General features: G+C 39.6%; 1 protein-coding gene across 1 annotated transcript in view; it reads left to right on the top strand.

The window, feature by feature from the left end:
• Positions 1-17,377, top strand: part of SCN11A (sodium voltage-gated channel alpha subunit 11) — an 81,561-nt gene that overhangs the window by 53,179 nt on the left and 11,005 nt on the right. The window contains exons 20-24 of the mRNA XM_061395970.1: positions 4,032-4,133; positions 4,603-4,872; positions 5,546-5,599; positions 6,909-7,050; positions 13,078-13,178. Of these exons, the coding sequence (XP_061251954.1) occupies positions 4,032-4,133; positions 4,603-4,872; positions 5,546-5,599; positions 6,909-7,050; positions 13,078-13,178 (669 nt within the window). The remainder of the gene's footprint in view (positions 1-4,031; positions 4,134-4,602; positions 4,873-5,545; positions 5,600-6,908; positions 7,051-13,077; positions 13,179-17,377) is intronic.

The raw sequence follows: 17,377 nt of genomic DNA, 5'->3' as shown, positions 1-17,377 counted from the left end.
CTGCTGTGTCCACAAGTCTGTGTAGGACACTGATTTTAAAGCTGTTTCTTTACTCTCTTTCTGTGTAACCTCAAGCAAAGTGCTGGAAGTTTTGATATCAATTTCCAAATGGATATAAATGAGAGTGTAGATTCTAAATTGCCCAAATTTGCCCAGATGCAAAATGGAAAACATACAGCTAACAATAACTATTTAAAATATCAAAACAGTAGTCGAGTGCCACACTTTCAAAAAGGACACCAGGTCCAGGTGGTTCTGAAAACAAGTTTTACCAACCTTCCAAGGAGCAGTGCTATAGACCACATGATTGTGTCCCCTTACCCCTCCCCTGAAATTTGTATTGAAACCTGATCTCCAGTGTGTTGGAGATGGGGCCTTTGGGAGGCAGCTAGGACATAAGAGCATTGACTCCAGAGCCCTCATGAATAGGATTAGTGATCTTATAAAAGAGACTCCACAGTTTCTTCACTCCTTCTGTGAAGACAGGGAGAAGATGACTGCCTATGAACCAGGAAATAGGTCCTCAACCAGACACTGACTCTGCCAGCATCTTAATCTTGGAATTTCCAGCCTTCAGACTGTAAGAAATTTCTGTTGTTTATATATCCAGGCTGTGGTATGGTATTCTGATATAGCAGCCTGAACTAAGACAAGCAGTGCATCCCAACCTTACTCAAATTAAGACAAGGAACAGAAAAGGAGGGGAGGCATGCAAACTTATTTAATGAGACAAACATAACCTTGATAACAAAATGAATGGAACAAAAATGCGTAGAGCAAGAGAAGATATAATCCTTTAACTATATAGCTTTATAAATCCCAGAGAAAGCACTAAGTGTGGTCCACTATTACTGGTACCAGCCTTAGCACTGCACAGACCCAATTCCATCTGAAACAAGGTGCTGATCCACTGGGCTTCACAGTTCATGTCTGTAATGTGGTAGTGAAGTTATGTGTGTGTGTGCTAAGTCAGTTTAGTCGTGTCTGACTCTGCGACGCTATGGACTGTAGCCTGCCAGGCTCAGCTGTCCAGGAATTTCTCCAGGCAAGAATAGTGGAGTGGATTGCCATGTCCTTCTCCAGGGGATCTTCCCGACAGGGATTGAACCCATGTCTCTTAAGTCTCCTGCATTGTCAGGTTCTTTACCACTAGGACCATGTGGGATGCCCAGCAGTGATGTACACCACTGCATAATTCAGAACATTATCGTGTGGATTAAATGAGTTATGTGAATAATCTTCTTATGTTGCTTGTTACTCAAGATTAAATAAAATGATCTTTATAATTTTGGAATAGGAAACTGCAAACACAACCACAAATATATATCAAAATATAAGACTTTCTTTTTTTTTGTTCAACAACACCATGATTATAAAAGACAGGCTAGACCCTCGAGACAGTATATACCACATATAAAACAGATAGTTGAGCTTACCGGGTAGATCTGCGGTAAAGAATCTACCTGCAGTGCAGGAGACACAGGTTGGTCCCTGGGTCAGACACAGGTTTTGTGTCTGGAGGTAGGGTTGGTAACCCACTCCAGTATTCTTGCCTGGAGAATACCATGGACAGAGGAACCTGGTGGGCTACAGTCCATAGGGTCTCAAAGAGTCAGACACGACTGAAGTGACTGAGCACACATGATGCATAACAGATAGTGATTATCCACTGTAAATAAATACCGCCTACAGATCAACAAGAAAAAGACAACCCAGTGTAAGAATGGGAGGAGGATGCAAACAGGCAATTCACAGAAGGATCTTGAGTTGCTAACAAATGTATGAAGAAACACACACTAGTCATATCACCAGTTAGCACAAAAATACATATTAAAATGAGACTTCTTTTTACTTATCAGACAGACAAAAATTTTTAAGTTGGATAATATCTAACACGAGAAGGATTTAGGAAAATGGAATTTCTAATCACTGCTAACTGCTATACAAGACATTTGGGGAAAGTTTTGCACCATTAAGTTAAAATTACAAATGAACCCAATTTACAAATCCAGAAATACCACTTCTAGTTATACGTTTAAGGAAAACTCTTGCGTATGTACCCAGGAAAAATGCATGTCTGTCTAGTTTGCTATTGTTCATAGTAGCAAAGAAATGGAAATAACTTAGGTATTCACCAAGGAGGAATGAATTCGTAAAATATAAATATATGCTGTAACATTCCATAACAGTCAAAAGGAGAAAACCATAAGAATATATATCAACATGATAGGAATCTCAAAAACATAGTACAGGGAGATTAATGCAAGTTAGGTAGGAATAAAATAAAACTAGTGATAGCTTCCCACCTGGAAGAATGCCATAGAGTGGAAAAGAACGGGGATATGTTCTTGTCAGCGTTTCTCATGGATGTTTCAGTTAGGGGTGAGGTTCCAGGTGAAAAGGTATACAATGTCCCTCCAGGAACATCTTCTCCATTTACGCTAAGAGTCATTTAGTAACACCAGAACTGCTAGGCTTAAGAACCCTTTTCCCTCTGGTTAGGAACAAGGTCAACAGTCCATGGGGTCACTAGGGTCAGACACAACTTAGTGACTAAACCACCACCATAGGAAGAAGGTAGGCATATTTGTGCAAAAGCTAATTAAATAACTCTCCCAACAGGCAATGCTGTCACAAGCAGAAGAACAAAACAGCTTATTTGAAAAAGCCATTATAAATAAGCACATTTTGAATCAATGGTGATTTTAAAAAATTGATTATGAATTTAAGAATCTGGTTATTCTGCCATATTCATTCAATTTCTCTTACTCTGCAAATGTGTTCCTACTGCAATGAGATTGGCTAGTGGGAGGTGTTTTTAGATACCAATGAACTTTGCCATCAGCTAAGTCAGGAGTATCAGTAATTCACTTCCTGTCCTGTTGAGCAGTCTCCATCTAAGTTGAGCCTCTGAAGGCTCTGCATAATCAATAAGAATGGCTGAAAATCTGCAAATAGTGTCTTCAACTTAAGCTCAGCATCTTTATTGAGCTTTAAAATTTTTTTCTTATTTTATTTGTCTGTGCCAGGTCTTGATTGTGCTAGTGGGATCTAGTTCCCTGGGCAGGGATTGAACCCATGCCCACTGCATTGGGAGCACAGAGTCTTAACCACTGGACCACTAGGGAAGTCCCTGTTTGTTGAGTTTTAATTTAGTGTGTTTACAGAGTTCTCCAATCCTCTGTCATATCCCGCTGTAAGGAAGCATGTTAGGAGAGAAAATTGGATTTAATTCTCTAAAAAGGAGCTGTTTGAATGAGGGAACATGTTAGCCAAAAGGAATTCATTCATTCTTTCTTTTTTTTTTTAGAATTATTTCTTTGTAACTTTTTATTTTGATATTTCAAGCTTATGGAAAAGTTGCAAGAAGTTGCAAAAGAATCCCTTACACTATTTCCCCAGATTCACCCATTATTAATATTTAAGCCCATCTGCCGTATCAGTTTTCCCTGTATTTTTTCCCCTAAACTGCTTGAGATTAAGTTGTAAGGATCACACTACGTTAGCCCTCAACATTTCAGGGTGTATTTCCAAAGAACAAGCCTGTTATCTCACACAGTCACAAAACAATTATCAAGGTTAGGAAATTTAACATGATCCAGTACTAAATACCACATCCATTTTCGAATGTTCTCAGTTGTCACAAGGTCCTTTATGGTTAATTTACCCTATGCGCCTACCACCACCTTTCCCCTACTACAATCTAGGATCCCACTCAGGATCCCACATGACATGTCATTGTCATGTCTCTCTGGTTTCCTTGAATTCACAACAGTTTCTCAGCTTTTTTTGGTCTTTCATTAAACAAATCATGTAAACGCACTGTTCTCACCCATATGGGCTGGAGCTTTGCCAGGCAAGGAGAAAAATAGCCTCTAACCTGCCCTCCCCTTCCAGCTGGGTCTGGTTGGTTTCTGTCTGGATAAACCACTGTGGGCATGCATTCACCTCTCAGAAAGATGGCTCTTAACACCACTGGGTTCTCTGGTCACCAAGTTGGATGTACTATGCATAGCTTCCTTTCCCACCAGGTCTCTGTGACCAGTCTCATCGACTTAATGGGCTTGAAGTCCTTCCGGATTCTTCGAGCACTGAGGCCCCTGCGAGCACTGTCCCAGTTTGAAGGAATGAAGGTATGTTCTTTAGATGGAATGGAGGAAAGTCAGCTAGCAGGGAAAGGTAGAGAAGCCAACTGCTCTTCTTGGGCTGGACATCCCTTAAATTGTCAAACTTTTCCTGGACTCCTTCCCATCTGGCCCACTGCTTAGAATTCAGAGGTAGAGAAAAGTCCAAGATATAGTCTTCACCTAAAAGCACTTCTGTGACAGTCGAGCTGGGCTCTGGCTTCCCTTCAGTCCTAGGGCAGATGTCTCAAACACCATCATCAGAAGACACTTCTCAAACGATCCTGTAGCAACCGAAAGGACCTGTAATGTAGGGAGCTGAGAGCAGGGCTTGCCATGGGGTTGGGGTTCAGGGTTGGAATGTAAAGATGAGGTTTCAAGAAATGCAGCCCCACACATTAGACCCATCCTGGGAAGATTAAGAGCTTGGTGAGTCTCACACATCTGTTATGTTTTTCTTCTGCTTTGTTTCCTTAAGGTGGTAGTTTATGCTCTCATAGGTGCCATACCTGCTATTCTGAATGTTTTGCTTGTCTGCCTCATTTTCTGGCTCATATTTTGTATCCTGGGAGTAAGTCTGTTTTCTGGAAGATTTGGAAGATGTGTTAATGCAACAGATGTAAAATCAGTTATAGATTATAACATTGTTGCAAACCGGAATCAATGTGAAAGTGGACATTTCTATTGGGACACCCCGGATGTCAACTTTGACAACGTGTTAATGGCTTACCTTGCGCTACTGCAAGTGGTAAGTGCTGTCGGTTTGTTTTTCACTCTGGGGAAAGAACCCTTAAAAGAATCATAAACCATTTCTCAGCTAATAAAAATATAATGACTCCATTGAAATAATGGAATCAAACCCCAGTTTCCTCATGGGAGCTAATGCCCTCTGGAGTTGTTCCCCACTGAGCATCGCCAACTTGATTGTCTACTGAGCTTCAACCTCCAAGACCCTGTAAGGGTTTGGACCTCACATTCTGTCCTGTGGTGCCTTGTTCTCCTTAGCTCCAGCCAGAGAGACATGGAGCCTCAGATGCCAAGCCACACCTGTAGTAACAGTTCCCGGTGGGAACAGTCCCATGTCAAACCATGGTTGCAAGGTCTTGGACAGATAGCGCAAATAGATGTGGCATCAGGAAAGAGCCTTAATCAGGTTCTTTGCATCAGCTGGTCCATAACTTTTCTAGGAATTTTTAAGGCAGAAATTTCTCTTGTCTTTAAACTTTTTATCTTGTGAAAATGAAGAAAAAATAATACAAAACACATGCCCATGACCTTTTTTCAGCTGTTCCTTTATGTAGGCATTCTGTCCAGGAAGGGTGGATCATCATCTTATATATATCTGCCCACTGGACTTGCTGGCTTTTGTATGTTGATGACAAGCCTATAATGGTGTTCATGTTTCTCTTCTTTCATTGCAGGCAACATTTAAGGGCTGGATGGATATTATGTATGCAGCTGTTGATTCCACAGAGGTGAGCTTGTGTTCTACCGTGCTGTAGAGTGCTAAGATCAAATCAGGAGAATCATGACTATATATGGCCAGCCTAGAACTTCCCTCATCATAGTTCCAGTGGCCAGGGTTCTCTGCCTTTTTTTACATTAAGACAAACACTGTGAAACAGGGGTTAAAAGGGTTCTTATTCATCCTCCTCTGAGTATTACATCCTAGCATGCTGACAGCTCTGATGTTCTCCGTCTATTTCCCTTTCTGACAATTCCCTGGGAACAAGTGAGGTGAGCTTTTCTCTGTTCCTCTTTCTATCTGAACCTCCCTTTGCAAGATTATCAGCTTGCTGCATAATCTTATGTTAAATTATCAGTTGAATTAACTGAATATTAATTCCTTCTTTCCATTAGATTATTTCCAGACTAATGCCTACCCTTAATTCAAACAAGTAGATGCCTGAAGCCAAGTGGGACTAAGGTTAGGTACTGTTTGAGGCAAAAGAGAAAAATAATTGTTTCAAATATTTATGTCCAATACAGTGGTTTCTATGGCGGGTGTTCAGTAACAATATCATAAGTCCTTTGAGCAGATGATAGAGCTATCAACACTCATCTCTATCTTTGAATATGATTAGAGGAAAGAAAAGAGAGGTGCTCCTACCCCTATCCCCAAAATGAATAAAACCAGAGCCTCGTGAAGAACTTGGACAGAAGGGGTCTGGATGCTTTCGGTCACCCCTCAGGCTAGGCCATTGGTTGTAGTCCATTTTTGTCCCTTCCAGAGCTTGACCATTCATTCATTCATACACTCGTTCAGTGTGTGGAGAACCTCATGTCACAAGCTATGCCAGGCACTCGGAATTCAAGAGTGACAGAACACAAGCACAGACTAAACACAATAGTGTAGCGGGCTCTGTAGGAACCATGTAGATATTCAGCAAGGATTGGTAGTTAAGCTCCTTTCGTGAAATGGACATGTCCCTTCTCTGGTGGCCATCTTCAGTTTGGCTCCCTCCAGTTATGTGTCTATATGGACATCCTAGAGACATTTTCAAAGGACACACGCAACTGTGCTACTCTCCTGTCTCACAGCCCTTCAGTGATTTTCCATCGCTTCAAAGAAAAATCCAAATGCTCCGCCACACCCCCTCCCCACTGTATGGTACCACTCAAGCTGCGCTGGGGGAAACTGAAAGAGAGGAAGGGGGCTCCCTGAAGGGCCACGGCTCACTGGAGGAGGCTGAGTGGTTAATGGTGCTGCTACCAAGCAGTTAGGATGGCTCATATTTTTCTCCAGTAACTGTTTTCTTCTTTCATTAAAACAACCCCTAACAGGAAGGACAACAGCCACAGTTTGAGGCACGTTCTTGCATGTACCTTTACTTCGTAGTTTTTATCATCTTTGGCTCATTCTTCACTCTGAATCTCTTTACTGGTGTTATTATTGACAACTTCAACCAACAGCAGAAAAAGATAAGTATGGGGATTGTCCTGATTTGGTATTTTTACCTCCTCATTTCTCCAAAGAGCTTGGATGGAGCATAAATCAGTTCTAGATTGTTGTGCAAAGTAGCCTTTATCATCTGCATAAGAATGAAGAGGGAGCCTCTTAAGGAAAGAGTCTTGAGGATATGGCTGAAAAAAGGGACTGCATCAGCTGGGTTTTATTTTTATTCTTCACTCTACCCTCTTAAACAAAGACCATTGTTGAACTCTAATAGCAAAACAAATATCAGGATTAGTATTTATGTCAAATTGTAGTAACCTTGCAAGTGTATCTTGTTATTCAGGATAAAAAGAGTACAATCCCTGACTTAGGATAGTTCAATTTACATGATTTTTCAACTTTTACAATGAGGCAGAAATGATATGCATTGAGTAGAAACTTTACTACAGGTTTTGAACTGTGATCTTTTCCTTGGCTAGAGATATATAGTACAATACTTTCCTGTGACACTGAGTGGCAGCAGCCACAGCTCCCAATCATCCGTGCGCTCACTGAGGATAAACAGTAGGTATATATTTACAACATTCTGTATCCATACAACCATTCTGTTTTTCACTTTCAGTACAGTATTTGATAAACTAAATGAGATATTCAACGTTTATTTTCAAATAGGGTTTGTGTTACATGATTTTGCCCAACTGTAATCTAATTTCTGGGCTTCCTTGATAGCTTGCAATGCAGGAGACTCCAATTTGATTCCTGGGTTGGAATCGAATAAGATCTCCTGGAGAAGGGATAGGCTACCCCCTCCAGTATTCTTGGGCTTCCCTTGTGGCTCAGCTGGTAAAGAATCCACCTGCAATGTTGGAGATCTGGGTTCAATCCCTGGATTGGGAAGATCCCCTGGAGAAGGAAAAGGCTACCCACCTCAGTATTCTGGCCTGGAGAATTCCAAGGACTGTATAGTCCATGGGGTCACAAAGAGTCAGACATGACTGAGTGACTTTCACACACATGTGAAAGCTAATTTCTAAGTGTTCTGAGCATGTTTAAGGTAGGCAAGGCTAAGCTGTGATGTTCAGCAGGTTAAGTGTATTAAATGCATTTCAAGTTACATACAATATTTTCAACTTAACATGGGTTTATCAGGATGTATAATCATTGTAAGTGCAGGAAAAATCTATAAACTCTCCTCTTTCCGTAAACTTGCATCCTGCCTCTCAATAGCCAAGTCTCAGCAGATTTATTGAACTTACTTGGAAAGAAGATGGTAGGGAAGAGACAGGTTTTTTTCCCCCATGTGTTGTGACAAACACATATTTATTTTTCTGATTCAATAATCTATAGGGGCATTGTAGTAAATGTGGAAAAAAGATGAAGAGAAAAAGAAAATTTAAATCATCCATAAGGTGACCACCAAATGATAACTATTTTAGATTAAGCCTCATCATTTTGGTACCATCTTTTCCAGTTACTACTAAATAATACTAAATGTTTCTTTTACACTGTTGAGATTATATAATATTTTTAACTGTCTTCTCAATTAGTTATGAATTCATATCATGAGATCATCTTTATTATAAGAATTTTCATGGATGAATTACATCCCATATTATGGATAGACCATAATTTATTCCAACTATTTCCCCCACTCCCCCTTTTAAGGACATTTAGGTCATTTCCAAATTTCTTGCTCTTCTAAAATAATCATGAACATTCTTGAAAGTCTCTCTGTATATCTCTGATTATTTCCTCAGGATAAGTTCCTAGAATTTAAGGCATTAAAGATAGATTGTCAAATTACCTTTCAGAAATTCTATTCTGGGTACCCTCCTTTTGTAAGACATGAAGTGCCTGTTTATTCTGTTCTCATCGTTCTGACTTTTGTAATTTTAAATTATTTTTTCTAGCTTGATGGGTAAAAGTGTTACCTCACAGTTTTACATTCATTCATTTGACCATTTCTGAAGTTAAACACTTTTTCACAGGTTGATGGCCATAACTATTTATTTCTTCCTTGAGTTTTCTGTTTTTAAACAGAAAACTCTTCTTAAAATTTATATTATCATTTTTTCTTATGGTTTTATATAGTATGTTCAATTTGACTTACCTCTTACATTTTTGTAATGACATTTTAAATTTATAGACATTTAGCAGATGTATGAAGTCAAGCTTTCAATCTTGTCCTTTTGCCCTCTTTTCTTGAATTTATATACTGAAGGCATTTCTCAATCCTAAAATCAGGTGGCTAAATATTCACCTTTGGTTTTTCCCTTGTTGTTTTGTGACCTTCTTTATTTTTATGTTGAGCCTTTTTTAATCCATCTAAAATGTGTCCTGATACTGCTGAGCTTTCTTAGTGTCTGCTGGGAGAGTCATTCACAGTCCCAGGCAACCATATGGCTGCTGTTACTCAACAGTGTGCTATATGGAGTCACCTCTGTAACATGCAGCTTGTATTGCATATTGCAGGTATTGCAACCAATACCTACAATCTGAATGTCAGGCCTTGTGATTTTAGATTTAAGCTTGCATTTGAAATCACTGTTTTGATCAGTCCATAGCATTTTTGTTCCATTTTGTTTTACTTTTATTATAGAAAATCTCAAACACTCACAAGAATATAGTAAAATGAATCTAAAATACCCAGCACCCAGCATATTTACTGATTGAAGAACATCCTTATACCTTCAGTGTCTTTCCCCACTGGATCCTTCCACTGGATTTTTTTATAGAGCATCACATACATCATATTATTTCATCCACCAATTTTTCAGAACATATCTCTTTTTAAACATAACTACAGTTCCATGATCATATCTAAAAAGTTTAATATGAGTTCTTTAAATTAATCAAAAATCCAGTCAATGTTCAAATTTCCTCCAGTCTCTTATATTCTCAAAATATTTATTCATTCTTTAACTGATTAGTTGATTGATTGTATTAAAGTTTGCTTCTTTTCAAATTAGGATTCAAATCAGGTCCTTGCACTGGATGACTTCCTTGTTCTCTGGATTGACAGTATGTTCTAGGCATTGTTTGTACACTTTTTGCTCCAGATCTGGAATCAGCCATTTCTCTAGGGCGTTCTCAGAGGTGGTGTTCTAATACCGCAATCTAGAATGCTCATTGTGATTATTTTGAGACTTTTTCAGTGGACAGAGCTACTTCAAATTTAGGACTACAAAGTTTTCATTTAACTAGTACATCTGTATCTCCTCTTTTTCACACTGAGAAAGCTGGTTCTTGTGGGTACAGAAGATGATAGCCTTTAAAATTTCCATAGCTATTCATTTTATTTATCTCACCACACACAAAGGGCAGTCTCATAATAATAGTATTAATACTATCATGATGCATATGATTACTGAAGATAGTTAATATCTGCCAGGCATCATGAAAAAAACCTGGTTAACTTCTAGGGCTGGGTTATTTATTTATTTATTTATTTATTTATTTTTACTGTGGCAAAATGGTCATAACATCAGATTTATCATCTTATCCATTTTTAATGTACAGCTCAGTGATGTTAAATACATTCATAATGTTGGGCAACCATCATCATCATCCATCTGTATAACTCTTCATCTTATAGACTGAAACTCTACACCCATTAAGCAATAACTCCCCGTACTTCCCACCAGCCCCTGGCAGCTCCCATTCCACTTTCTGTCTTCATGATTTTGACTATTCTACGTATCTCGTGTAAGTGGAATCATGCAGTGCTTGTCTTTCTGTGAGTAGCTTACTTCATTTAGCATAATGTCCTTAAGGTTCATGGATGTTGTTGCATATTTCAGGATTTCCTTCTTGTTTAAGGCTATGTATACATCATGTTCTGCTCTTTCATCCATGTATTGATGGACAGTTGGGTTTCTTCCATGTTTTACTTATTGTGAATAAAGGTCCTATGAATATGGGTGTGCAAACATCTCTTTGAGACCCTGCTTCAGTTCTTTTAGGTCTATATAGAAGTGGCATTGCTGTATCATGTGGTGATATGTACAGTATACAAAGTTTCTAATTTCTCTACATCCTCACGGACACTTGTTTGCTGTGTTATTGATAGTAGCCATTCTAATGGATGTGAGGTGGTATCTCATTTTGATTTTGATTTGCATTTCCCTAATGATTAGTGACACTGAACATTTTCTCGTGTGCTTATTGGCCATTCATATATCTTCTTTAGAGAAATATCTACTCAAACCTTTTGCTCTTTTAAAAATCAGGTTGTTTGTCTTTTTGTTTTTATATTTTCAGAGTCCTCTATATAATATTAATCTCTTGTCAGATATATGATTTTCAAATATTTCCCCACTCTGTGTGTTGCCTTTTTACTTCATTGAGAGTGTCTCTGATGCTCCAAAATTTAAAGTTATGAAGTCCAATTGATCTGTTTTTTCTTTTGCCTTTTGTGTCGTATCCAAGAAATTATTACCAAATCTAATGCTTTGAAGCTTCTGTTCTGTGTTTTATTCTGAGAGTTTTATTGTTCTAGATATTACATTTATGTCTTTGATCCATTTTGAGTTAATTTTTGTATATGGTGTTAGGAAATGATTCAGCTTCATTCTTTTGTATGTTGATGTCCAGTGGCACCCCACTCCAGTACTCTTGCCTGGAAAATCCCGTGGACGGAGGACCCTGGAAGGCTGCAGTCCATGAGGTCGCTAAGAGTCAGACACGACTGAGCGATTTTGCTTTGACTTTTCACTTTCATGCATTGGAGAAGGAAATGGCAACCCACTCCAGTATTCTTGCATGGAGAATCCCAGGGACGGGGGAGCCTGGTGGGCTGCCATCTATGGGGTCGCACCGAGTCAGACACGACTGAAGCGACTTAGCAGCAGCAGTGTTGACTTTTCACTTTCATGCATTGGAGAAGGAAATGGCAACCCACTCCAGTATTCTTGCCTGGAGAATCCCAGGGACAGGGGAGCCTGGTGGGCTGCTGTCTATGGGGTCGCACAGAGTCGGACACGACTGAAGTGACTTAGCAGTAGCAGCAGTATCCAGTTTTCCTGGTGCCATTTGTTGGAAAGACTGTTCTAGGACTGTATTTTTTGGTCCATACTGTAGTGTAAATTTAAACCCCACACCCTCATCAAGGCAGGCTTGGATTCACAAATTACCAGTGAAGAGTATAGACTAAGACAATGTCCTGGTTGTCTTCTCTCCCCAACAGATACGTTTGGTTTTCTTCTTCACTCTTTAATGGCAGCACTTGGAGAATTCCATTACCAACACACAGAGTTCTTGGACTAACCACACTGTCTTTTCCCCATGACCCCCTTGTAGTTATTAAATCCTAAGATTCTCATTTTTGCAGAAATTAGCAAATGCCCTTAGGCCAGCCATGACTTCAGGACTAATTTACTTCTCTTTTTTCTCTCTCTTGATTTTCAGATGATGGAAATTTTCCTTACTTTTTGGGCAAGTTCAGCTATGTCTTTTAAAAGTAATTCTGTTCTATTTTATCCAGCATTTCTAGATGTTTTACCACTTCTCCCACCAAATTTCATGAAAATCCTTCTTCATTTTTCTGTTCTTTGTTACTCAGTGGTGAAGACACTTAAAGCTCTCTATTTTTTTTTTTTTTTTTTTGGTAAGAATGGCTCTAGACAGATGTTTTTGGAAATTTTATTAGTGATATATGCATTCATATATTTAGGAGAATTTTAATTGTCACTTTTTAGGACTTTTCATTTAGATTTTTATTACTAATTTCTATGTTTGTTTCACTGTAGTTTGATTTACACAACTTGAAGTATGTTCAGTTTTTGTAAAGCTTCTGTGGATGTTTGCAAAGAATTTGTAGTCTTATTTATATTATAAAAAGAGACATATAACTGATAAAAGTAACATTTCTCCCTTAATCCTTAATTTAAACCCTGTTTCCTTTAGGCCCTTCCTTATAGTCTCATTCTGCTTCAAACTGGAATTTTAGGAATTGTTGATAGAAATGCAATATAACTTTAAAACTATTTCTGAAAATTCAGAATTCATTTCCAAAAATCTGTTAATGATAATTAGCTTTCATCTTCTCCACATACTTAGGTGGCCAAGACGTCTTTCTGACAGAAGAACAGAAGAAATACTATAATGCAATGAAAAAATTAGGATCCAAAAAACCTCAAAGGCCCATTCCAAGGCCTCAGGTGAGAGCACTTGATTGATTCTAAATACATGGATGCATTAAGTGGTTATGAGGAACTCAGATATCTGTAGTGCCATTCTTCTTTAATTTTTAAATTTATAGACTTGACCTAAGAATTCAATGTGAACCGAGGTACACTGGTGTATGACTCAAGTTCTTAGGAAAATCAGACATTCAGATTCAATAGTAAATGCCTGGGCAACAACTTAAATTTACTTTTTTGTGAGCATCTGAGAGCTGCTCGGGCTTCCCAGGTGGCATTAGTGGTAAAGAACCCTCCTGGCAATGCAGGAAATGTAAGAGATGCGGGTTTGATCCTGGGTTCGGGAAGATCCCCTGGAGGAGGGCACGACAACTAACTCCAGTATTCCTGCCTGGAGAATCCCATGGCCAGAGGAGCCTGGCAGGCTACAGTCCATAAGGTCGCAAAGAGTCAGAGATTACTGAAGCAACTTAGCATGCATGCATGCACAAGAGCTGCTCGGTATATACTCATTACAGTGATGTGAATTTAGCAGCTTGTTCGAATGTAATCTTGGCCAATTTAAAATGTATTTATAATGTATTTTACCACCTTTCTCTGGTGTGAAATTGAGGTCATGCATACTTCACTTCCACTTCACAAGTATTTATGATAAACTTTCCATCTTAGGAGCAGACACACTTTTTATGTAAAAGGCCAGACAGTAAATATTTTAAGCTTTACAGGCCATGTGGTTTCTGCTGTTACTACTCAACTTTGATGTTGTAACACAAAAGCAATCATTATAGATAGAGAACAAATGTTCTTGGCTGTGCTCCAGTATGACTTGATTTATAAACACCAAAATTTGGATTTCATGTAATTTTCATGTGTCAAAATTTTATTCTTTTTGAGTTTTTTCCCCCCAATACTCATTCTGAGTAAAACCTATCCTGAGCTCATGGGCTATACTAAAATAGGTGATGGACCAGATTTGGCCTATGGGCCATAGTTTGCTGAATCCTGCCTTATGAGCTACTTAAAGGACTGCTCTGTGCTTACAGTCCATTGAGGAGCTGGAATCTGAGAACATTAGATTATAAAGTCATACAACAGGCACAGTTGGTAGTTCTGAGAAGTGAGTTTGGAGGCTTTCAAGACAAGGAGGGTCAGGGGCACCAAAAAGTCTGAGAAAACAGTATGGAAGAGGGGCTTGATATCTGATGCATGTAGAGGACTTGGAGATTTTCATTCAAACATGAGGTCCCAAATTATCAAAGTGAAAGTGAAAGTTGCTTACTCATGTCCAACTCTTTGTGATCCCATGGAATTCTCCAGGCCAGAATACTGGAGTGGGTAAACTTTCCCTTCTCCAGGGGATCTTCCCAACCAGGATCGAACCCAGGTCTCCCACATTGCAGGCAGATTCTTTACCAGCTGAGCCACAAGGGAAGCCCAAGAATACTGGAATGGGTAGCCTATCCCTTCACCAGCCGGGCCCTCCTGACCTAGAAATCGAACTGGGGTCTCCTGCATTGCAGGTGGATTCTTTCTCAATTGAGCTATGAGGGAAGCCCTAAATTATCAAAGGTATGTTTAATTTCCTGCTATTCCCAGCAATCAGAATACAGCCTGGCATTAAGTATGTTTTCAGTGATTTGTTGAATAAAGAAGTATGTTTTAGGGCACAAAATCCATCCCCCTAGGTTTAAACATTTGTGTTGCACTAAAAATGTCTATAAATGTCAGGACAACTGTTTAGAATTTATACAATGAAAAATTTTTACAAAAAGTTTAATGATAAAATTATATTTATAGAGTTTTCATCTGACAACAGTATGTGGAATTTCAATTTACCTAAGTCAAATCTAGCTTTCAAGTACCATACTCATTTTCTAGTACTAATTTCACTTTGAAGTGACTTCACAAGGACAGAAACAGTAAAGACCTAACAGAAGCAGAAGAGATTAAGAAAAAGTGGCAAGAATACATAGAAGAACTATACAAAAAAGGTCTTATGACCCAGATAACCATGATGGTGTGGTCACTCACCTAGAGCCAGACTTCCTAGAATGTGAGGTCATGTGGGCCTTAGAAAGAATTACTACAAACAAAGCTAGTGGAGGTGATAGAATTTCAGCCGAGCTATTTCAAATCCTAAAAGATGATGCTGTTGAAGTGTTGCACTCAATATGCCAGCAAATTTGGAAAACTCATCCATGGCCACAGGACTGGAAAAGTCAGTTTCATTCCAATCCCAAAGAACAGAAATCCCAAAGAATGTTCCAGATGTGCTTATTTCACATGCTAGCAAGGTTATGCTCAGAATCCTTCAAGCAATACTTCAGCAATTTGTGAACCAAGAACTTCTAGATGTTCAAGCTGGATTTAGAAAAGGCAGAGGAACCAGGATCAAATTGCCAACATTCACTAGACCAAGGAGAAAGCAAGGGAATTCCAGAAAAACATCTACTTCTGCTTCACTGACTATGCTAAAGCCTTTGACAGAGATGGGAGTACCAGACCACCTTACCTGTCTCCTGAGAAACCAGGTCAAGAAAGAAGCAACAGTTAGAACTGGACATGGAATGACTGGCTGGTTCCAAATGGGGAAAGAAGTATTACAAGCCTGTATATGGTCACCCTGCTTATTTAACTTTGACGTGGAGGCTACAGTCCATGGGCCCACAGAGTTGGACATGACTGAGCGACTAAGCACAGCACAGAATGAAAGTGAAAGTTGCTCAGGTGTGTCCAACTCTTTGCGACCCCATGGACTCTACAGTCCATGGAATTCTCCAGGCCAGAATACTGGAGTGGGTAGCCTTTCCCTTTTCCAGGGGATCTTCCCAACCCAGGGATTGTACCCCGGTCTCCTGCATTACAGGTGGATTCCTCACCAGCTGAGCCACAAGGGAAGTCCTGGAATACTGGAGGCGGTAGCCTATCCCTTCTCCAGCAGATCTTCCCGTCCCAGGAATTGAACAAGGATATCCTGCATTCTCGGCAGATTCTTTACCAACTAAGCTATCAGGGAAGCCCACAGCACAGAGTACATCATGCAAAATGTCAGGCTGGATGAATCACAAACTGGAATCAGGATTGCTGGGAGAAATATGAACAACCTCAGACATGCAGATGATACCACTCCAATGGCAGAAAGTGAAGAGGAACTAAAGAGCCTCGTGATGAGGGTGCAAGAGGAGAGTGAAAAAGCTGACTTGAAACTCAACATTGAAAAAATCATGACATCCAGTCACATCATTTCTTGGAAAATAGAAGGGGAATAAGTGGAAGCAGTGACAGATTTTATTTTCTTGGACTCTCAAATCACCATGGACAGAGACTGCAGCCATGAAATTAAAAGACATTTGCTCCTTGGAAGGAAAGCTATGACAAACCTAGACAGGGTATTAAAAAGCAGAGACATCACTTTGCCAACAAGGTCTCTATAGTCAAAGCTATGGTTTTTCCAGTAGTCATACACAGATGTGAGAGTTGGACCATAAAGAAGACTGAGTGCTGAAGAATTGGTGTTTTCAGTGTGTTGCTAGAGAAGACTCTTGAGAGTCCCTATGACTGCAAGGAGATCAAACCAGTCAATCCTAAGGAAAATCAACCCTGAATACTCATTGGAAGGACTGATGATGAAATTGAAACTCCAATACTTTGACCACCTGATGCAAAGAGCTGACTCATTGGAAATGACCCTGATCCTGGGAAATATTGAAAGCAAAAGGATAAAGGGATGGCAGACAGCAAGATGGTTGGATGGCATCAATGAGTCAATGGGCCTGAATTTACACAAACTCCAGGAGACGGTGAGGGACAGAAAGAGCCTTGCATGCTACAGTTCATGGGGTCACAAAGAGTCAGACATGAGTTAGTGACTAAACAACAGCAAGCACTTTGAAGTTCTTATTTAAACTTGAGCCAACAAGAAAGGCAAAGAGAAGTTTTATTTATATGTGCATGATATGATTCAGTACCAGTTGGTCCCAGATTTGGAGTTAACTAAAAGACATTTGCTAGTTTGTTTCGTGAAGGATGTGAAGCCGGCAGTGCAGCACACAGCTGAACAGAAGTTGCAGTGACACATAATGCAGCTTCTAGGCCTCTCCACTGCCCTGGGCTTCCCGGGTGGCTCAGTGGTAAAAGGATCCACCTGCCAATGCAGGCAGAGACACAGGAGACACAGTTTCTATTCCTGGATTGGAAAGATCCCCTGGAGGAGGAAA

Source organism: Bos javanicus, chromosome 22 (assembly GCF_032452875.1).
Source record: "Bos javanicus breed banteng chromosome 22, ARS-OSU_banteng_1.0, whole genome shotgun sequence".
Classification (NCBI taxonomy): Eukaryota; Metazoa; Chordata; class Mammalia; order Artiodactyla; family Bovidae; genus Bos; species Bos javanicus.
Note: the sequence above shows the minus strand (reverse complement) of the source record. Positions and strands in the feature narration are given on the sequence as shown.